We start from the raw sequence: 24085 nt of genomic DNA, 5'->3' as shown, positions 1-24085 counted from the left end.
TGTGGTTTAGTTAGACAGTAAAATCCTGACTTAAAATAACTTAAGGAAAGGCATTGACTATTTAGTAATTCTACATATTAAGCTTTTATTAGTATATCTTATAACAAAACTTATTCATTTCGTCGTCTTACCATTTTTAAGGGAAATGCACATATTTTGTTACATGGCTCTAATGCAAATGACATTCTCTATTATTTTGCCCAAAACGTGACTATGAATGCATGCGAATTTTGTTTTAAATAAAGGACTGTGATATAATCTACATAGGTCCCACCTAAAGCTAACATTGACACGAATTTTTGGAAGTGAAAAATTCTACGTTTCCGTGAAATTGAATATACGAACGGTTTCAATTTAAAGCGAAAATATTAGTTATAAATTCCGGATAAAGTAAAGCGAAACGAGTTTTTACCGATACAAAGGTTTAATTTACCATCGAGATTGCATCATCGGAGTAGGTACTTGGTTTGTTCCGCTGCAGATTGTGTACATGAATCATTCGAAAATAAACATCTGGATTAAGGTCTGGCGACAAATGTTTGTAGGAATGTATGTCTATAACAAGCAATTCTTGAACGGGTCGCATATCAAGAAAATCATGATCTGTTGACTCTCAGTACTTGAAAATTCAACCAAGCACCCTGTGTTAACTTGCAAAAGCTATCATAATCAACAGAAAAAAACATGCAAAAAATACGCTGTACCATGATCTCTGTAATATGACATGATAATACGTAGTATCATTTGAGTTTGTGTACATTTTTCTCACATTGCTATATACAGAGGTCTGCGTACTACTTAGTACCTATAGATGAGGTAGTGACAACGTCTTTCCTCGCATTGTGTATGTTAATAAGAGAAATATAAGTAAGTAACAAGCGTTACCCAGCAATTTCCTCATTTACATAATAGGAAAACTTCTTTGATTGTCGATGAAATTTTTCCAGTTTTTTAATAGAAATCACGTTTCGGAGAACTTATTAGGGTTCCTATTTGCGTGTTTATAAACGACACGTGTTTAGTTTACAAAGTTTGGTAGTACCTGGACAGGAAAACAGTTTAAAAAAAACAGCAAATTTGACTCGTGATTTTAAGGGTTTCCTACTAAAATGTTAGAGAGTAAGAAGTCTAAAATGAAAATCAATGGTGCCAGCCGTATTGATTTTACTTTATCTTTACCAGAAATTCATAATCTGTAAAAGCTTCATCGAGACATACCCGGTCCTAAGATACTGTGCTGTAATAGTGATAGAAGGACCCTAAACACCAAAGAATCATTTAACTTTTTCGAAGCTTACTTAACTAGGATAAAGACGATATATTATACCGCTTGCATTACTCTATGTAGAAAATGTTTGTACCTATTTACTTGTCAAACTAGACCGCAATTTCTGCAAGATAAAAATGCTTGACGGACTGAGATAAGTAGTAAATTATCTTCATGCGAAAAACGTAGACATAATGAGCCTGTGAAAAAACTGATCTTTGCAACACACGTTTTACAAAACTGTAATGTTGTCACGATATCAGAGATCTATTGTTTTGTCTCAAATAGATTAGAAATCAATTTACTGTTAAAACAGAATAAGCGAAAGCGTCGCGTAAACGCTCCTCTCAATCGCAATCTGTGATCAAAATCATTACGCCTCCATACTTACTTACTATACTCACAATATTGATTGAACATCAATTTACGCGGACCCTCAATCTGGATCGCGATCATGGGTTTTAATCGCGGATCATAGTCAAGTCGGAGCTTGTACCTGGCAAAGGTTGACAGTTCGTTAAAAACAAGTTTTTATAGCCATTAAAAACCTGTAGAACTGCAAAATTCATGCTCTATTTGAAACAGCTGACACTAAAACATCAGTAAAGTCATACTAAAGCGCATCAAAGCCTCGTTCTTGCAGCGGCCATAAAGAAACGGTGTCACCGATCCGCGTTGTCAAATAAAACACTACGGTACGTCTCTTTGAGTACTTTGAACATGTGCGCGAGGCCGCAGCGACTAATTAGTGCGTGCCGCAGCCTGCGACGGTATTCTCGAGCGAATAATTGTTGCCAGGATCGCTACACTTAGGAACGATGTCACCAGTCACAGTTAGAACTACGTTCTGAAGAACTTGATTGCGAATTGTCAACTTCAAGATGGTTTTAAATGTTTATATCTTTATTATAGTTCAGGAAACATGATAGCTGTTGACAAACAAAAAAAAACCACCTTCAGTTACCCATGATCAACTTTTCTTTGGTAAAATATTTGGTCGAATATTCCTGACTAATAAACTGTGTATGTTCAGTAATAGAAATCGTCTTTTGATCAAACGTCATATGAAGTCAGCTTCAACTGATCGCATTTATGAACAATTTTTAACCCGCTCTTATTTATCACTGGGCCCCGATTCTGCTATTTACAAAAGCCAATGAATGAATGACAATTGGATTGAATTAGAAACTATTTTTATTATTAACAGTTGGAAATTCATTGTCTTGACCATGAGTGTTACAGCCCGTACTGAATTTCCAATAAAAGAATGTATAGAATAATATGAATAGTGCCAATTTAATTCAATATCCATACATTCATCGGCCATGGCAAATAGCAGAATTGGGGCCCAGAACAATTGACCCGCAGAAGTTGAGATCCGAAAAGAAAAGGAAACTATGAATTAGATAAGGCTTACCTCCAGTAAGGCGTAATGTTGTATTGTTTATACCAATCAAGCATAAGTCTGAATGGTATTCCGGTTTGAATGGTTCGGACTCTATAGTAACCATAAGTATTACGACAACTTTTGACAAGTATACTGCATGCAAAAGTAACTTTGTCTGTTGTCGAGCTATATAAATCTTTAAACCTATGAGGTGCGTTTGAATCTCAAGGAAAGAGATATCGATTCCATATTCCTTATAACCGATAAACTAAACGAAACCATGCGTGAAAGCTAGTCACCCAAAAGTGAGCAAGGCATCTAAATCTAAGTGCTATGCTAATATATAAATCTTCCTTCACTTTTCTATTGTATCTAAGTAAGAGAAAAGTTAAATACGAAAAAACTTAATAATAATAATATGATAACAAACATCACGTCATGTAATCATTATAGCGACAGATGGGTTAACATTCAACCTGCGTAATTATAATGCTGTGCCAGTCGTAAGTAGATTACCCCGGCTTTGTTTTCATATAAAAAACTCATTAAATTATTATCTCATTGATACGGTCTGCTGGTCATTACTATAACTAACACACGAAGTTGTGCTTAATAGCTTTATCCCGCTGTTTTACTCGCGTGGACTTCAATTGTAACTTCAAAGACATAATCCTTCTTCTGACGCAGTAGGATAAAAAAATAGCTACCTGTTTGTACTAGATTTATTGAAATCGTTGAGGCAGCAACAAACACCCAAAGGTCCGAACTTTTGCCTTCATAATATTAGTTTGATGTGATAATGCAGTATATAGAGTTCTAAGTAACTCCAGTGTAGTGTCGTTAGGTTTCGGGAGGCGTCATCAATCAAAGCCGAAGTGACAATGCGTCATCAATCTGCTTAAAACTCTAGATCCGTTCAGACTTCGGCGACAAGGCGAGTGTTGCGTGACGTAGCGGCTATGGCTTATTTAAAACTGGCTGTTTAAAAGCATTACCTTTTCTAATATTTTAAAGTACAATATAACATGTTGAGAAGATAGTTCTAATCTGTGTTTAGTTCTCTTAGATGTTGTTCATGTTAAAATGACTTATAATAAATTATCTTTAGACGACCTCCGTGGTCGAGTGGCGTACGCACCGGTTTCAAGGTGTCGCTAGCTCTGAGGTCCCGGGTTCGATCCCCGGTCGGGTCAATGTAAAAATTCACATTTTCTGCATTGTCTCGGGTCTGGGTGTTTGTGGTACCTTCGTTGTATCTGAATTCCATAACACAAGTGCTTCAGCAACTTACTTTGGGTTCAGAACAATGTATGTGATGTTGTCCGCATTTATCTAATAATAGTAAAATGTATTTGTAAAGCATTTTTTTACCGTTGGAAAGAATACAGCAGTTCTCTGATATAACTAACTGCGTACTTTTAACATATTTATTAGATGGGTGTGGTCGGTGCGGTTGTAACGGTCTGTGCATAAACAATGTCTCCGTATTACCGCAGATCGGCTATCCGCACGACCTCCGGTGAATTATATCACTACTGGAGGAATCGCCATGCCGTTTATATCGGCTAGTTTATGGTATACCGTGGATTGTTTGTAATATTTACCTAGTTATTTATATGAACTGTAAAAAATTATCATTTTATAAACAGTTAATTAAAATCAATCTCGCCTAAAATTGCTTTGCTCCAACAGTAGATAATCATTTTTACTGTCTTTCCCGTTCTTGTTGTATGGTTAAGTATCTACTGTGACATCAACTTTAAATCTTTCCAGATGCCAACGATGTGCAGTGCCAAAGAAAATAAAGTGATATTAAATAGACAATATCGTATTAATAACTGATAAGTATGGAAGGGGTGAGGGTAACGCACCAGGGCGTGCGGGCGCACTCGGCCGAGGGCTCGGCGGGGCGCAGCACGCAGGCCGGCCTCGCCGCCCGCAGCCAAGCAGGGACCGCCGCCAAGGGCATGCCCATCAAAGGCCACGAGGACCTCTGGGTGGAGATCCAGGCCAACACCTTCAGAAATTGGGTCAACGAGACCCTGAAGCCAATGAACATAAAGGTAAACGATGCCGTGATAAACGAGTTTACAGATTAACACTGCTGTTCTTTTATAACGACTGAATGATTCATTGATTTTGTAATTGCTGTAACACCTGTCTATTGTTTTGTAACGTGTTGCGAAATATGCGAATACTCACTCTTAACAAACAGTCTATACCTAGTTTAGGAGTCAGCGAACTACAGATTTTTTTAAGCATTGACTTTAATTTTACTTAGGGCCGCAATATTTGTAAACACTAATGTATTAAAAATAGGTAAATCCATGTATTCCTATTCAAAGATAATGTTGTATTCTAGGTTCTAGATCTAGTAGAAGATTTACGAGATGGCACAGTTTTATGTGCGCTGGTGGAAGCCCTGCAAGGCCGGAAGCTGAAGGGCTGGAGTCACAACCCAACGAACCAACACCACAAACTGGAGAATGTCACCACGGCGCTGCAGGCCATTGAAGATGATGGAGTCAAACTTGTTAATATCGGTACGAAAGTTTGAACATTCAGGACTATTTATAATTGGGTATCTCTACTACTTTAAAAAAAATTTAATAAAGACGAACTGGAAGACTTATCGTAAAACTTCGTTTCTAAATGTCTAATCAGCATCTTAAAATGTAAGTAAGTAAGATCATTATTATTTTGGTTCAAAAGCAAGGCTTAATGCCCACTCTTCCAATCTACGCAGACTGGAATAGTAATTGAATGCATGTGTTGATATCATTATTAATTTATTTTAATTGACAGCATATATATCGCTTGTTTAAGAACCTAACATACCGTAATATTATCTCAAGTCTAGGTTTAATAATAAATCCATATATAATAGGGTGAAATAAGATAAAGAGGTATAAAATAAAATTAATATTTAATCTATTATTTTATAGATTTTTAATATCCATTTAATTAATTTTGTTTCTAGGTAACGTCGACATCGTGAACGGTAATCTGAAACTCATACTCGGTTTGATTTGGTCTCTAATCGTCCGCTACCAGATCGGGCGCAGCAAATTCCCACCAAGGTAAGGCTTTTTAGCCATGAAATGCTAATTATGTTTACGTTACGATCTATACAGGCACTTGATACTTTAATGTTATGCTAATTAAGTAATAGGCAATACGCATACATTCACCGATAATGGTGTGTCAACAGATACGATATGTATAAACATGGTGTTTTCAATGAAAACCGACCTAAACTTTTTTTTACTTTGCGTGTTTATGTAGTTTGCGATGTATACGTTAATCCTACATAATTTCATGCATCCGGAAAGTACAAAAACCTAAGTTAATAAAACACAATCTCCTGTAGACATCAATTGAACAAAGACAAAAAAAATAACAATGCATAATAACGAGTTGAAGATGCAATGAATTCATGCGAACCAAGTAAGGTCAATGATGTAATGCCGTACATCTTCTAAATCAATAAACCTTGATTTATAACTAACTGTATCTAAAAGTAGCGTTTATTTGGTGTAAAGGCAATTAGCGCGACACGCCTGCGCCGGCGCACCCGTTCATGTATCTAGGCTGCGTTTAAAATAAATGCACCTAGGACACGCTCCGTGAGCTTGCCTAACAACCCCGCCGTTTAGAACTAATGACTGGTTTTAACAGCTTAAGATTATGTAGTTTTATATAAGAACTTATATACTTGGATATTATACATAGGTTATGCAGGTACCTAGCTACCTATGTTAAGTAATGTTAGAGAGGAAGTTATTAGAAACACATTTTATTACGAAACATCCACAAATGTTAGCGTTCACGCTTATTATTCCCTGAATAGTTATGAGTGTTTCCATCATAGTTTATTCATGTAATCTGTTGAACGCTAACAAGTGCTAAGCTGAAACTAGAAATGGAACTGTATAATCCGCTGGGCGAGTGTTAACGGCGCGGCGGCGGCGGCGGCGAGTGAGTGGCAAATTGCACGTTTATTGGTGTTTGCTTGCAGAAAGTTGATGCTATCGTGGCTGCAGGCGGCGATGCCGGAGTGCCGCGTCAACAACTTGACGACCGATTGGAACAGCGGCGTACTCCTCTCCGCATTACTCGACTACTGCAAACCGGGCATTTTCCCGCACTGGCGGGAACTCAGTCAGTATTGATTATGACAGATTTCATTACACGGTAGAACGTTCCGAGCAGACTTTAAAAGTAATTGGAAATTCTGTAAGGGCGTAACGTAAATAGATTTTATGAAATTAATAGGCAACGGTTTTTGCCTTGTGAACCGAGTCGAACGTTTGCTGCAGTTTTCTAAATGTCTCGAGCGCAGACTTTTTAATATCCGTGAGAAGATTGATAACGTAGAATAAGTACTTTGTTTGCGTTATATTAGCGTGTGAGAGTATAATTCACTTATTTTTGTATGCAGACCGTCACGAGGCTGTTGAGAACTGTCGGCGCGCGATGAGGCTAGCGCACCGCGAGCTGGAGGTGCCGATGGTGCTGGAGCCGGAGTACCTGGCCTCACCCTGGCTGGACGAGCTGTCCGGAATGACGTACCTCTCCTACTTCATGAAGCCAGATTCCCCCGGATTCAAATCAACTCTCGAATGGGTCAACTCGAGACTAGAAAGAGGAATCACAAATTTCACTGTAAGCTTCGCTCATTTACCAAGATTACCTTATTAGACTAATTATGTAGGTGTTGGACACGATCAGATAATCATAGCTATAGGCATTTTCTTTCCTCCACATACATTACGTCACTTGAATAGGTGAAGGCAGCCAAACGCATATCTCAGCTGTTGTCGCAACCGACTACAAATAATATAATTTAACAAATACCTACTGAGTTATTCAGTCACGTTTCAATGTTTACGATGCATCGTGAAATCAACTACAGTCTCACGAAATCTTTGTGATAATAGCACTAGCTTTTGTAACAACACTATAAAGTGAATAAGCTTCATTTGAGTAGTTTGTGCCTGGTTCACTAAGTAATACTCAGTTTGCATTTGCATCCATTTTGCACACCATGTATAATGTTTTAAAAAAGAGACTGTATATTAATAGCTTTTTGTTGAAAATTTGTCATCAAAACACCCTTTTGTGAAACCAAATTAATTTATATATATTTTGTACCAAAGCACTATTTGCAATTTAGTTATTTTCATTTCATAACATTTTAATATCCCTATAGAGTTTTGGTCACCATTTTGTTTGATTAAAATCACACTTTGTTAAATTCTAATTTACTCGCGCATGTTCCAAATAACATTTGAAAGCATTACCGGAATACAAAATATTAATGCATTTTCAATTACTCATAGTTGTTAATATTACCGCAAACCACCCAATAGTATTGGTGAACATACCTTCACTGTGTATTTCAATATTATTTATTAGGGTTTGTACAGAAAGTGTTAAAACGAAACCCCTTTAGTAAAGTACGTCCGTTCATCTGTCCGTCTAGCTAGCCATCACCAGCCTGTATCTCATGAACGGTGACAAGCTAGACGGTTCAAAATGTATACATATGACACTATAACAATAAATTCAAAAAATAAAGATTGAGGTTAAGCAATGGTTGTACGACGGTCATAAATTTGCTGGTGGGTCACAAATAAATTTGCGGTTGACAAACCCATACAAATAATGCCATCTAAATAATTATAATTAGTTTCTTTTCGGTAAGTATGAGTCGGACTCATACTTACCGAGTTTTGCTCTTCGTATCAAGATCATGACCACCACAGCCTACCCTTGAGCCTGATACTGCTACCTCCTAAAGTAACTGTTTTAACTGTGGAAAAAGGCGTACACCTATGCAATGTATTGCTTCAACAATTGCAATCTTATTTGAAGTGATAGTGGGCGGCCCATTCGTAGAACACCCAATCAATAAGCTGAAGTTATTTTTATAATTGGCTGTTTAAAAAATTAAGTACCAGTGCACTACATGAGTTAGAGCGGAATCTCTGTTTAAAAACTGCAATAATATTACTTTAAGAGGCGATAGATCCACTGAATAGAATCCTACCAGATGTAATATTACCATAGATCAAGTGAGACTTATTCTATTTGTTGTCAGACTGACTGGAATGACGGTCGGGTGTCAAACGAGCTGGTGCGCTCGCTTGGAGGCCCTGCACCACCTCCCAGCCGGCTTCGGAGAGACCCTGCCCGGTGGGAGGAGAACAACCAGATGGCTATCGACGCTGCTAAAAAAATTGGTAATTATATCGGTATCTTCTTTCAGGGATCAGCAAGAAATGTTTATAAAGACGGATTGAACTCTTCCAATAATATTTTTTGACAGCAAAAGCATACATCCGAGTTCAGATAAATCTACTGTGATAAACACTGTCTTTAAAAAAAGTATCAATAAAATCGCCGAAGTTCTGAGGTACATAGAAGAACAAAATACAGACATATTGTGGGCTCTCGCCATTTTTAAGTCGGTTGACTTTGGTTTTAAACCATTTTAAAGGTGTTTTCTGGAGATTTCTGTCGTTGAAACTACTTTGTAATCTTTGATATTGGATTTTTCGCGGAGCCTTGTAAATCTAACAATGTTCATAGATTTGTTGCTGACTGTACATTAAGTCTGAAAAGAAAGCTCAACAATGTTAAGTAGTTAACTCAAACTAGTTAGGTTGATTATTAAGTCGCTCTGGAGACATACTGTGTACTGTGGACCGATTTTACAGCACGTTACAATATATTTCATTCCGCAATTTGCCTGACCTAAGCTCGACAGTTCAGTAAATATAATAACTAGTTAGTTATTTTTTTTTAAATACTGTACTAATAAGAAAGTTAATCCTTTATCGCGGGGATATCACAAACATTCAAGTCAGATTCGCAAAGACACCTCAGGGCAAGCGTATTGTTATGTGCATCACACCAATTATGTTCTTTTTATGCTTAGGTTCGAACCCTCGACACGTCGTGCCGTAGTGGTCACCACTATATTTGTTACTAATAAAAAAACGAAATAAAACACACACAAATCTCGCTCGACTACTATTTAACATAATTGATACCCAAAACTAAATCAGAATGCCACCTGACAAATTACCATAACAATGTTTACTGATCACGTATCATCGGTATTCAATGATATGTTAAACTACCCTCATACATAATTTTTACATCGGACTCTTCGACACCACGTCCTGATAATTTATTGCAGTCATTGCTTGATTCACGAGCACAATAAATAATAGGTAGGGTTGCAATAACATCGATTTTCGTCAATGGAATATGACGCAGCAATTTGTCGGGGAAATTTGGACGTAGGTATGCTTATACAACACATTGTGCTGTGGTAAACAGTGTCAAGTTGTCACCGCATGAAATGTTTGGTAAAATATTATATTTACAGTTATGATCAAAAGTGCTGACTATCCCGTGATAATTACAAATTGTGCTGCTCCAATATTAAAGCGTCAATCAGTTTTCAGCTAGCCTTAATATTTAAAATAAAATTGCGATTCAATATTGAAGTCTTATACCAACGCCCATATTTCATAAGCAAAATAAAAGAAACCAATTACATAGCTCTTAGTTTAATATAATCTGAAACTCACAAATGACATGGTAGAAAGACTAATAGTAATAAACTAAGAGTAATAAATATTGCAAAAGAAGCTTGGCCCAGCGTATATTGAGCTAGACAGGAGAGAGAGAGAAATAAATGAAATTGATTTAAAAGGAGCTTGAAATTTCGTCTTATGCTTGACGTATATTATACTTGCTAAATACAAATATCGTAGTAGTGCCAAAATTTTTCCCATATCATATCATTCCTTCTCCGCCCAGGTGTGCAACCAGTACTGTCAGCTCGTGACCTCAGCCAGAGCGATGTTGAGCACCTAGGGGTGATGGCGTGGGCCACACAGCTTAAGAATGTGCCCCCACGTCCGCCTGTACATGACATGTTACGAGTCGCATTGGATTCCACCTCTGGAAGAGTTGGAGAACCTGTAAGTACAATAAAATAACATTCATAGTGATGAAAAGTCTAGAAGACCTGAAATCAAAACCTTTCAGGTGAAGTGAATGTTGTGTAAGCGAGACGCTGCTACGAGAAGTGTAGTACGCTATCACGCTCGCACGGTACATGGAGAGTTAGGATAAAGTCAGTTAGAAATAACACATCTAAACTTAAAGATCGAAACAATAAAGTCTAGTGCTATTTTATTAAGGAACGTATTTTATTTAACTAAAACTATATTATAGGTAGGGTAGGAAACTATATTGGACATGCAGGTGCCCATTAAGCTGATAGAAGAAAATGCCATTCAATTAAGCTAAAAATACATTGCTATCTTCATCGAATTAAAGGCAAACTGTAAGAGCATTGATCTCTCAAGGTTTAGATAGCTAATTTATCTGTATTTTTATGAGACTCAACTTCAAACGGGAAAACGGAAGCCTTATAAAACTCCCCCGATGCGCGATGACTATCACAGACGGAAGCGCCCCATTTGATATTTCCGACAGAAGAAAAGATTAATGAGAATTTTATCAAATGATTTAGGTATTAAACGAAAATCCTGAAATACCTACACAAAATACCTAACAAGAACTCTTAGCTATCTTTTATTAACGGTATATAAGACAAAAAGGAGAAAATTCCCGTCAGCCTATTAATATTTTTTTATTAAAAAGGACAAAGGAAAATTTAGTTTTCAATTGCGCTGTAAAATAAGGAATTCCTAACGTAAACGTGTTTTTGCATTAAAATTTTCGAATTGCTAACTGCTACCAGTTTTCGGTTAGAATGAGCACCAACTTATAATTAACATGTGGTCAGCGCTTGTTCAAAGTAACTAGCGAAATTAGCTTTTCATTTCCAATGTTTACGGCAAGCACTTTTCGCTACGGGTGAATCAGAAACTAGTGCGGGAAATTCCCATTTTTTTGTAAGAAAGAAAGTTACATCACATTATATCGTTCATCGTTCATCATCCTTGAGCTACGTCACTAGTTCTTTAACATTGAATGTTCAAAACAGCTGTCTAAACAATCGTCCAATTCATTGCCTTTCAGACGTACATTAAGATCGAGAGTGTGTCAAACGACTTGTCCATATCTGACGTGAAGGTCTCTATTGTGAACCCTCTGGAGCAGGAGTCTAGACTGAAACTCGATGCACGAGGCGCCGGCGAGTTCGTCCCCGAACATGCTGGCATGCACGAAATAGTCCTCACAGTTGACGATATCAGGTATTCTTTTATTAACGTTTTATTAGAGACGATAAAAAAAGGTCCTTGTCTTAAGACATTTTATTGAATTACCTATAGAGTTCGTCTGCTACATGTTTTCGAGTACTTTAACTTTTATTACTGGCTTATTAAGTTAATTAAATATTTTAAATGCAGTGTTATTTGAGGTTGTTTTATTCAAAGGTAATGATGAATTGTATAACATTGTTGTTGATGCTGTTTAGCTCTATCACACAACAATCAATTATTACCTTCCACTTTAGTAATTATTCAAGTTACGTTGTTTAACGAATTTGTATGTTTGATGCGTCTAACCTACTATGTTTGTTTGAGAGCCTTTTTTCCAGTAGCAAACTTCATTTCAGCAATATATCAGTTGTTGATTGTTCCAGGGTGGACGGAAGATATTTCTTCAGGGTATTACCAAGGCTCGTGTCTGTGCCTCCGCCAGGCATGGCGCCGTGTGCCATAGGGAGCATCGTGGAAGTGCTAGTCAGTGCTACAGGTATGTACACAACACTGATTCAATTCGATGACATCACTATGCCCTTAGCTCATGCATGTAGGAAACACTCCTTACAATCAATTGACCTTTGAACATGAACACTGTATACGTACAATATGTATGCATGCAGATGATGCAGATAGTGGATTCTGCCATCTATATCTATATCTATACTTCTATACTGATATATAAAGCTGAAGAGTTTGCTAGTTTGTTTGTTTGTTTGTTTGAACGCGCTAATCTTAGGAACTACTGGTCCAAATGGAAAAAATATTTTTGAGTTGAATAGACCTTTCATCGAGGAAGGCTTTAGGCTATAAACCATCACGCTGCGATTAATAGGAGCGATGATACAATAAAAAATGTGAAAAAAAAACAGGGCAGGTATACATCATAATTTATATCTTCTACCCACGGGGACGAAGTCGCGGGCCCCAGCTAGTATGATATAAATTACACTTTTTTAACTTTACTACTTTTAAAAGAACACTAAACGGGATGTTTCGTTATGTACGTATACAAAGCAGAAACATTGGAATTGGTATTTTTTTTAAAGTCAAATATTAATCATTCTTATAAAATAATTTTATGACTGTAAAGCCAATTAAAGCTGAGTTTAATAGACTTAAAATTACCTGCACACTACCGTTAATAGATCGAGACATGAACTTATTGGTTTCAAACCTTACGGAAAATTCGTCATTGTGTAATCAACATTAGTTTATCAAACACCCTATCACTCAGTTATGTTCGAAACATTGATTTTTCTTACATTATCAGTCAGGTATAAATTTTTTCTCTTTTCTTTAATTCTAGGAGCACCAAGAAGAGAAGACATCGACGTGACAGCTCACTCGCCCAGCGGTCGCGCGGTGCCGTTAGAGCCGCGTCACCCGCCGCCCTCCGCGCCCGGCACCACCGCCTCCAGCGCCACCTTCCAGCCCGACGAGGCTGGCACCTGGACCATCGCTATCACTTATAAAGGAGATCATATACAGGCAAGTCAATTATAAGTTTTAAAGTAATGAACAAACTCATACTTAGTACTTTCATCTTCCTGTTCCTTTTGAGAAAAACACAACATCATCATTGCCGTGGGTGTTTACCTATTCCGAAAACCATCGAAATATATTCCACAATATCTAATAAGTGATATTGCACAAAATTACGTGACATGTCTACTTATAGAGGTTGAAATACACACTAAAACCAGTATTCTCCAAAATTTTTATTCCAGTTTTTATTAAGTAAACCAGTTTCTGACTAGACTAAGTCAGAAAATTGAACAAATATTTAAACTATTAAATCTTTGTTACAGGGAGGGCCATTCACTTGTGAAGTTTTTGATCCTCATGGAGTCCGGTTAAGCCCGGGAGCTTTGGAAGGCGCAGAGCCTCTTAAGCCTCACTCTTTTGAACTGGATACTAGCGGGTGTGGAGTAAAGGGTGACTTACAGCTGGACATAGTGCATGACAAGAGAAGTGTCATGTGCGCGCTGGAGAAACTCTCCGCTACCAAATACCGCGCTACCTTCATGCCTAAGGCACCTGGAAAACATAGGGTAACTATCTCATACTATATTATGCATAGATGTTTCTTTACAGGTCCGAAGTGAAAGAGTTTACTAGCTTCTGCTAGTCAATGTCTAAAGGCCCAAGTTTTTTGAACTCCAGGTGGCCAGATTCTTATGCATCATTGCTTTGAGCCAATAAACGTGCTTTACGCTTTAGCCATGTTTCTCAAATTAAGAGGAATAACGAATTCCAAATTTGTAAACAAAAAACAATAACGTTGTTGACGTCATAATTTTTATTTCAAAGACGTCATATTACGTCAGTAAAAAGTTATTACAGTGTCCCGAAATACACTGAATGACTTTGATACGTCAAGTCAAGGTTTTTACGACAACTTGTCATTTAATTAACCTTTCAATATCACGAGTCAAGAAACAAAGGGCTTTACATACACATAATAATTAAGTAATCCTCTTCAATCCTTGTAGCTTGTCTCGAAAATTGAAGAAAAATGTTTTTTTGTAATTTAATTTTTAAGACTGTAAGGTTTAACAATCGTTTTTTCAGTTGTATATCTACTTCAACGGGTACGATGTTCACGGCTCCCCGCACATGTTCAGGGTGGGCTCCCGGTCTAAGAAGCCTCGCGACAGCTCCAGCCCCTCACCAGCTTACGCAAGGATATCTAGTCCAGGTCAGCATCTACAACAAGTTAACTAACAGCAGAAATAGATCAAAAGTTTCTTTGATACAGTTTATGTAACCTTCTCCGTTTGTTCCAGTAACGCGTTTGAGATCCGAGAGTCCTATGAATCAGTATAATTTATACGAATCAAACAAACACAGTACGAATTCAGTCGACCGTCGGGAAGAGAGACGTGATTCCAGCGATTATTACAAGTCCACTTACGGGTCGGATGTCAAAGAAAAGAATTACGACGTGACGGATTCCGCGTACTCAACATCAAAGGCCACTAAGAAGGAAACTTACACGAGATACGGGTCAGAGAGTCCGAGAAACAGGACTGCGAGTCCAATAACGACGAAACATTTGGGGAACGGGTCCCGGTTGGACGTGAACAGGTCTGACAGCCCATATCGAGCGAGCTCCCCGTACCGCGCCACCAGTCCGGTAGGACGGACCTCGAGCCCCCTCGGCAGGAAAGAAAGCCCGCTGAACAGAACCGCCAGCCCTATTATAAGGTACGTGCGAATACCAAAACCATATTTCCCGAATGTTAATTAATTAATTTATATTTAAAGCCCGCGCAGTACTTGGCTCATATTTACGTTGTAAATCAATTTTCATTTTACATAGTTTCAGCCGTATTGCGGTATATCCAGGAATAAAAATGTATTCTCTTTTAATATATTGCGACATTATTAGTTCTCGTATTATGCAATTTGAGTATAAAGAGTTTATTGGAGTAATGGATTAGTGAAGCCATTTTCAATTTTGTTTCAGATATTACTTTTGTCGTAATACATTTTATAGTACGCTGATGTGCAATAAAATATTATACTCCGTATGATACGATATCATATTGTGTTTTATAACGGGCCATAGGGATTAAATGTCACAAACATGAATACTCCCAAATACGTAGGTACGTAGTAGGCAATAAATAACAAAATATTACACGCGTATTGTATTTGAGGAAATAGGTAGTAAACAAAGGTCTGCCCAATTTTGCCATAATTAGAGCTTAACAGATAAGACCTGAAACTAAATATCATAACAAAAATAGTCGTGCTTAATCTGTTCATTTACGACTTCATAATATCAAAAGCACATTATTTTCCCAGGGTGAACAGTCCGACGGAGAGATACGGCAGCCCGGTCACGACCACGAAGCGTGTAGTGGAGAAACGTTCCAACTACAAGATGTACAGTTCGTACAGCGGTTCCCAGGACAATTTGGACCAGAGCCCACTCTCGTCCCTGGAAAACGATCGCGCCAGGAGGCTCGGCAGCCCTAGTGAGTTACATCACTACATTTGCATAAAATTAGCGTACACTATAAGTTTAGGGAGGTTGTGGTCTAATTCAGACGCGACTTACGTACGCTTACACTCATTTTGAATTCACGATTGAATTTGTATAATTTATTAATAATACGTATAATTTTTTTATTAATATAATAAGTCTCATTTTTTAGAGAACTTAGTGGAACAAAACACCAGTTGACTTTTCTTTTGACTCACAACCTTTATAGCTTTCATAAAAATAAGGTAGAGAAATAGACTAGCAAAAAAATCGTAACCTATAAATAAGTGAGCGTATCAACCGCTGCTTAGTCTCCATTTATTTTTACTGAACAGATGGACCAGAAAATGGAGATTCAGTTTTCTTACTTAATTTCCATTTTTGTCTATACTCGTTTGAGGAGTAATTCCAAAACATTGTGAAAAATACGCTTTTATTAACAATGGTATCGATACAGGTCCAGGTGACCCCGGCGGGAAGTCCTATCACCCGCGCAGAGACCGGGACAGCATAGAAAAAACAAGACAAATGATGAGCAGCCACAGGTGAGATATTGATAATATCGCCACAAAGGATACACTACAAAGCTTGATTAATGATCCTAAAGTAGATTCAACGTAGATGAATGTATTCTGCGGTTTTTATAAATCTACCTTGCATTAATTTTCGACTCTGAAATCACTTTAAATTGTCGATGTCGTTACTTTTCTGAATGAGAACAGATTTTTTCAGAGTAGTGCGTTAATAGAAAAATAATGTAAACAAATATAATAAAGAATATATCGTCATTATTGATTAATGATAATATTCAATACTAGTTTCAAACTAAAAGCTTGTATCATGAGTTGGTAATCATAGACACACACTAAAGCACTGATAAGCCTAGGTACTTATTTTCTTCAAGTATATTCATATAAAAAAAAAACACCCAGAAACAAAACATCATCGCACTGATTAAAAAATTTGCCCTGGGTGGGAATCGAACCCACTAGGCCAATAGACCAGTCAAAATGAGGTCAATTAATTATTGCCATTATCATTTTTTGCAGCCTGGATACAAACCCGCCGGAACGTTTTCCGGGACAGAGCACGCTGGACCGAGAAACGAAACGCAACACGCAACTGAATAAGTTCACCGATTACTCTCGTGACTCGTTTAATAGACAACTTGATCGGTTGGCAGACGATAGAGACTCCGACACGTATACTAGCAGGGTAAGTGTTATAAAAACTGATCAATACGAGTATTCAGGAAATTATTATGGATATGTCGAGGTCTTTTTGATCTTCTGACTACCTTGCTTCTTTTTAAGATATACGGATTAGGTACCTCTGCAACGTATAAGTTTGTAGCCAATTGCAGATAACTGACTCGTCTATGATTTGTTACCTTAAAAAAAAAGCGAAATTGTCATGGTTACAGAACTGCAACTGCTTTCTAAGCTAAATGTCAAACTAATAACTGAATATAAAATAAATCGTCATGAAGTATTTACTATTTATAATAATATTTTCACGAATTACGAATGTAAAACTTGCAAAATATACAAATACGATTATAAATCCAAATTATTTTATACATTTAACATTCAAAAGTAAATATGTGAATATCAACAAACAGTCCACATTTTACGGGCGGTCTGTGTACAAATAAAGGAATGTATTTAAATATAAAAGTTGTAATGAGTACACTTATACTTACACGAGCGTACAATTAAATGTACCTTACAAAAAGGATAATGGGAGTTTTACTTTTAAATAAAGATGACCATCGAAAAATGTATAGTTTATAGGAATCATTATTTTTAGGTCATAAGTAATAGTAGAGATACCAGGGCCCCGATTCTGCTATTTTACAATGGCCGATGAATGAATGGCAATTGGATTAAATTTGAAATTATTCCTATTCTATAAAGCATTTTGCCAATACAATAATTGGAAGTTAATTGTATTGACCTCGAGTGTACCGTCCCGTACTGAATTTACAATTATTGTGTAGAAAAATGCTTAAGAGAATACGAAAAATGTAATTTTAAGCCAAATTTCATTCATTCATCGGCCGTTGTAAATAGCAGAATTGGGGCCCTGATGCTTTTAATTGAAACATACTATTCCGAACAAAATGGGGTAAATACTAAATAGAGACTATCAATTCCGTTACAAATAGTAACGGAATTGACAGACTACCTTCGTTTTGTCGCGTCTTTTATTTTTGAAGAGAAACTTCTTTAGGCGAGACTCCATTACGGTAATGTGGCGTCACATTTCTGTACCACCCGGTTTTTGAATATTTTTATTTTTTTCGATAGACAAGTAGTTTTAACACAAGTCTGTCAATCATTTTCAAAAAAGTTTTACTTCAATCGCCTGTGTCGGTTACGCGCCATATTTTTATACAAAAATTGCTTTCTTATAAATTACAAAACAACAAGCCCTCGTCGTCGTAATCTATTAATTTATACTAAAAAACATATTAAAACCATAACAAAACCCTTCTCCATTTCCCCCGCCTATTCACCCCTTTGTACAGTATTATAACTCAGTTTTGAAACAAGTACCAAGTATGTAAACATTGTGCGTGACTCCCATAGTTATGGTCCTTCACCCAGTCTCATAGTTACCCTCTGTCGCTACTCGCTACGACGGGATAACTTCCCGCGATTAAGATTACGACCATTGACTTGAGTTTGTTGTAGTCAGTACTTATTCTAAGTAAGTATATACACTTATTTATATAGCTAGCGATAATCTTGGTGGTCGTAACTCGCGTATGTAGTAAAGAAGGTATGGTTATTGATTTTAGTTGCTTATGTGAAGCAATTCGTATTAAAATAAATGCACAGAACAAAAACAAATACTTTAGAGTAATAACTTTAGTAAATAAAAACGGATTCATGATCAAAATATCGTCACTCGGGTCGGGCGACACCGATAAATACGCGTAAGTAAGTTGTTCTCAACAATGATTTAAAAAATAGTTCTACAGAAATGTTACTAATCTATGTCGTATTTAATACTTACATAAGAATAAAAAAGTATACAACTTTTCAAGACCATCAAAGATTTAAAAGTACAATAATTTCGATATTATTCCCCCAAAAGTTTCGAATTACATCCTTACGGAAACACTTGAGAGTTTCATTGCAAAACCTATTCACGGACATAAAACATTTAGGTAATAATAACATGAGAATCTTACACGAAGTCGTATAAAACTTGAAGCCACGTCTAACATTATTGGCACCGAACGTAAACCCGACTGCTACGTGCGTACGCCGCGTTTACCGCGTACCGTAGATACTCGGGTACACGGTACACGGTATACCCAGGTGCGTGCCCCTTGATGGCGTACAATTGATGCCCCTACACGGTTCGTAGTGCGGCCATTTTGACCCCCCCAAGGGACAAATGATACTTCTAAGTACCGGACATTATTGCCGGGCAGGCAGTCAACATGTTAATAGTGTTTGACTCCCTGTAATAAGTTATTTAATAGAATTTGCGAAGCAGTGATAAGTTCCACGTAAAACAGTCGGTTCGTTAGTTCATTTCGGGCTATAATTCAGTCGCATAACATGTTTGTAAATGATACCGTTATTGCGCTATTATTGTCAATTACCTAGTTGAGTTTTGGCTTTTAAATCTATTTACTGTTGCAAATCTGGTTTTCAGATATTTCTTTTTGTTTTATACATATTATATTAACCGGTTCGAAATCCAAAATCGATGCCATGTAAAAGTTTCGCAATCTTTTTGTATTCTAGACATAAAACCTCCTTTTATAAATAAACGGTACTTCATGTTTTTATCTCTTGCAGCAAGAGTTCAGTAAGCGCGAAGTCCGTGAGAGCACGTACGTGGTGCGCGACTCTTCGTACAGCAGCGTGGAGGAGAAGCAGCAGCAGCAGTCTTTTTTATCCAATAGGCCCCCCCGCGACCCTACCGGGGGGGCCCGCACTGAAACGGATGCCGCACACGCACGTTTCAGGTAGAGACCGTACCAAACCTAGTAAGATTCGGTTAGTCCAGAAAAAGCTAGCATTTTAAATACAAGTACAAGTAAAAAAATACACATGAGGTTAAGCCCTATTGCTTCCTAGGAAGTAAATTCTTCGTATACCAATTTCAGTAGGATCTTTAAATGGTAATGCATATTGTGATAATTTCACCAAATGCATCACATTGAAAAACAGTATTTTGAAAATAAGAAAATGTATGTAATGGAAGGAAAGTAAACGGTACACTGGCGCTCTCTAATAATTTACACGAATGCATTCACATTACTCGAGATAAAGGTTCAAAATGAAAGTCCGAACAGAGGTTCCCGTGATTAGTCTCTACTGAAAACAGAAAGCTGTTGAACACTGCAGACAGTTTCATGATCGTATAAATTTTATAGTCCATTCTTACAAAACTATTTTTATTCACGAAAAAAGATGAAAATATTTTATAAGTTCAACAATGTAAAATTATGAGGCAATTTTATTTTATCGCGTCCTGCAATTGTGCAAGGAAAATTTCGTTTAATTAGGACACTGTAATTTAAGATTTGTTAAGGTTTATATAAATAGGGTTTTTATTTTCAGACCAATTCAAAGGGATAATAACAGAGGTGCAAAAGGAATAATTGTACAACCAACTTATAAAGGAATTGTAGGACAACCAGTGGAGTTCATAGGTGAGTGTTTTGCTTTTGTAATTGCAATAACTGGAAAGCCGCTTTATTACGCCTCTTTTATTTCATCTACCCTACACTTACTTCACTAAATAATGATCTGTCTCTGTTACAACGAAAGTTAATGTAAAGAGTACTGAAGCTTCGTAAATTTCTTAATATTATGATAAATTTTAATAAGTCATCTACCAGGTTCGGTGGATAGCTGTTTAAGATGTTTGGGTACTCGCCAATTGAAACGTCAACTAGAAATTTGGTAAATTTTCCAAGAAACTCTGAAATTATTCACCACTTCCAGTATTAAGAATAATTAACGGTCATAAAATTATGAACTGTATGTTGACGTAATTAATCAAAGCGTTTTAATAAATACTTAATAAATGTTGTATCCTTTAATTATCCCACCGCTGGACTCCAGTCTCTCCCCATATAGTTTCGTCTCCCCAATAATAGAAAACAATAAAACTGACCTTTTGTCATTCAAGGATCAAGCTAAAACTACTGTAAAGCCGAAAGTTTTCCTTTTTACAAAAGCCTCAAATATTGTTTGTGTTAATTATTAGTAGGTATGCAGAGTCTATATATTTAATAAATACTTTGTGAAACACATAAAAAAAACCCGGAAATTCACACGTGAGAATTGCGTGTTACTTTTCGTTTACGATTTTGGAAAGAAGGGGATTAGTCTGCGAGTGTCAAATAAATAAAACAGAAACATTACATATTCTCGGAGACATACATGATTTAACACTTCAAACATTAGACTTCTACGAAATCACGGTATGCCGCTTTAATGGCATGACGTGACGATAATAGACGGCTATTATAATATACGTTTACCGCGGATGTATAATTTATAATAATTATATCGTTACTTTTTACCTCATTTTCTTGACCATTACACGTCGGTAATCAGAATAAGGAATTTGAGCATCTTTAGATAAAATCAAAGTATAAAAATTCATCTTTAAGTAGAATACGTACTTTACTTCAACTCAGTCTTTTTGGTGCTTTATTAAGATTTGACATTCTCACACGTGATCTCCATCTGGTATTAAGCGACTTCTAAAAAGGTTACCCCCAAGAATTGCAGGTGTCTGCATTTCTGTCTGTTGACCTTCTCGTTTAGTAATAACTTTCGAGACGCAAATTCTTACTAGTTCGACTCGCGATCCCCGCGCCGGATCAGCTCATGATTAAGGACACCGGGTGGCTCCAAAAACTAGTCGAGCGATTCCAATAAAACGCACAGCGTGTGTGTATTACAGCTGCATTTTCTTGTAACAGTGGATGGTAGTACGGCCGGGCCGGGGCACTTGGAGCTCGAGGTGTCTGGCGGTAATGGCGCGCTGGTGGCGAGCTCAGTGCGGCCCCTCGGCGGTCACCGGTACGCCGCCGCGTTCACGCCGCGCCTGCCGCGACCGCACACCGTCAGGGTCACGTTCAACGACGAGCATGTACCTGGTAAGTTGATATATAAGTCTAGCTATTGCCCGCGAGCCCGATGGCTACAAGTCAAAAATGATCCCAGGGTTGATGTTAATCCTAGTTATAAACTACCTGTACCAAGGTTCACCTAAATCCGTTCAGTGTTTCTTACGTGAAAGAGGAAAAAATATCCAAACGTACAAACTTTCGCGTTTATAAGATTAGTAGGATCATACTACTATGACGACCTCCGTGGTCGAGTGGCGTACGCACCGGTTTCAAGGTGTCGCTAACTCTGAGGTCCCGGGTTCGATCCCCGGTCGGGTCAATGTAAAAATTCTTATTTCTACATTGTCTCGGGTCTGGGTGTTTGTGGTACCTTCGTTGTATCTGAACTCCATAACTCAAGTGCTTTAGCAACTTACTTTGGGTTCAGAACAATGTATGTGATGTTGTCCGCATTTATTTATTTATTTTATTTATACTAGGTATGGGTATTGGCGTAGGCTAGTAAAAGCATTGTTTTGAAGTGTCACTTGTGGAGGTTACACAAATAGGGTCTTGATGTTGTGACCTTTAATGCTTAGGCATAGTATATACTCGCACTTTCTTATAACGACAGTAGAATAATACACGGTACAATTAGGTATTGATCCTAAGTGTTGGTGCTAAGATCGCATCTTCGATTGCAGCTGTGACACATTAGGAGGCAGGTTTTTAGAATATAACTTGTGATTTTATTTCGTTATTAATCCATAATATACCAAGAAATACTAGGTGTAAATAGAAATCGGGTAAAGGGGCAAATGCATAAACGAATCAACAATTCCATAGAGCCGGACTTTTAGTCATTGGATTTTGGACTAACCCCATTGACGAAAATGCATTTCTCACGTATCTGTACTGAAAATTTGCAAAGCTGGCTTTGATTTTAAAGGGATAGTGTTCTAATAACGTCCGAACGAATTTATAGATCGAAAGCAAAAACAAAATGGCAGCATTAACGCGACAGGGAATGCATGCTCCCGGTAAATATTCCGTAAAAAACTGAATAGTCGGCTAAAAATTGCGTTTTGAACTTTTAATCTTGTATTTCCGACTTACTTTAGGAAGTAAATCGGTACGACGGTAAACTAGTCCAGACTCGCGTGTCTTAAGAACATTTGGTGTCGAAAGTTGTATTATATAATAACAATTCGTCACTCACGTCACCATTACTCCACAATATCCAGATAAGGCTATGTTAAGCTATTAGTACCTACCTAGAAATGTTCTAAGATTTAGTATCATGTCAAATTTACATGCTAGGGATACTATTTAGATGTAATTATTGTTTTAGTCTTTTGCTATGATAAGAATTTTTAAATCCATTTTAAATATTGTATAACGCCACAGTTTTATACGATATAATGATATCATGAGTTCCCACTTTCTAACTTTAGAATTGTACTTTATTTTTGATATCAAATGTATGAGGCTACGCTTTAAAGTACATCTACATTTTTGAGAATTCCGATGACTCTTCATAATTTGTGCCAATGTCCACGAGTTAGAAAAATAAATCTACAATTATCGTTGCTTACACTAAACCTTTGAAAATAACTAATTCATAACAGGCAATACATTGTGTCAATATATTGTGATGGTGATTATAACTGTAATGTATATTTAATAACCTTAAAGCTAAGCTGACAACGAATAGCTGTTGAATGCTGTTGTCCTTGTCGAAACAAAACACGTTGTCTTGTGGCCTATGAATAACTGAGATATTTTAATTGGGTAAATGAAAAAGAATAGAGAGTCGTGGAAGGATTTGGGGGAGGCCTTTGCCCAGCAGTGGGACACAGTGGGCTAGAGAAAAAAAAATGAAAAAGACGCATTGAGACTGCACCCCGCGCTTACCAAAAGGGACAAATAAAAACATGGATTAAATTTTAAGAGAATCATTAAAAGCGTCAACATATTATTTTCTTTTTCTAGAACTTCAATTTTGTGTAATTTGCATCATATGTTATACACATTTTGATATTTTATCTACCTAGAACTAACTTTGATTGCAGGAATTTCAGCTCATAGT

General features: G+C 37.1%; 1 protein-coding gene across 2 annotated transcripts in view; it reads left to right on the top strand.

The window, feature by feature from the left end:
- Positions 1 to 24085, top strand: part of LOC113492703 (filamin-C) — an 88842-nt gene that overhangs the window by 11647 nt on the left and 53110 nt on the right. For both annotated transcript variants that reach the window (XM_026870306.1, XM_026870305.1), the window contains exons 2-20: positions 4428 to 4717; positions 5017 to 5197; positions 5635 to 5734; positions 6673 to 6815; positions 7096 to 7319; positions 8758 to 8899; positions 10491 to 10654; positions 11724 to 11899; positions 12292 to 12404; positions 13221 to 13402; positions 13723 to 13965; positions 14486 to 14612; positions 14701 to 15121; positions 15725 to 15897; positions 16363 to 16450; positions 16955 to 17120; positions 19724 to 19893; positions 20492 to 20583; positions 21868 to 22044. In XM_026870306.1, coding sequence (XP_026726107.1) covers positions 4502 to 4717; positions 5017 to 5197; positions 5635 to 5734; positions 6673 to 6815; positions 7096 to 7319; positions 8758 to 8899; positions 10491 to 10654; positions 11724 to 11899; positions 12292 to 12404; positions 13221 to 13402; positions 13723 to 13965; positions 14486 to 14612; positions 14701 to 15121; positions 15725 to 15897; positions 16363 to 16450; positions 16955 to 17120; positions 19724 to 19893; positions 20492 to 20583; positions 21868 to 22044 — 3298 coding nt within the window. In that variant the 5' untranslated portion in view covers positions 4428 to 4501. The remainder of the gene's footprint in view (positions 1 to 4427; positions 4718 to 5016; positions 5198 to 5634; positions 5735 to 6672; positions 6816 to 7095; positions 7320 to 8757; positions 8900 to 10490; positions 10655 to 11723; positions 11900 to 12291; positions 12405 to 13220; positions 13403 to 13722; positions 13966 to 14485; positions 14613 to 14700; positions 15122 to 15724; positions 15898 to 16362; positions 16451 to 16954; positions 17121 to 19723; positions 19894 to 20491; positions 20584 to 21867; positions 22045 to 24085) is intronic.

This window comes from Trichoplusia ni, chromosome 4, assembly GCF_003590095.1.
Source record: "Trichoplusia ni isolate ovarian cell line Hi5 chromosome 4, tn1, whole genome shotgun sequence".
In the NCBI taxonomy this organism is placed as follows: domain Eukaryota; kingdom Metazoa; phylum Arthropoda; class Insecta; order Lepidoptera; family Noctuidae; genus Trichoplusia; species Trichoplusia ni.
Note: the sequence above shows the minus strand (reverse complement) of the source record. Positions and strands in the feature narration are given on the sequence as shown.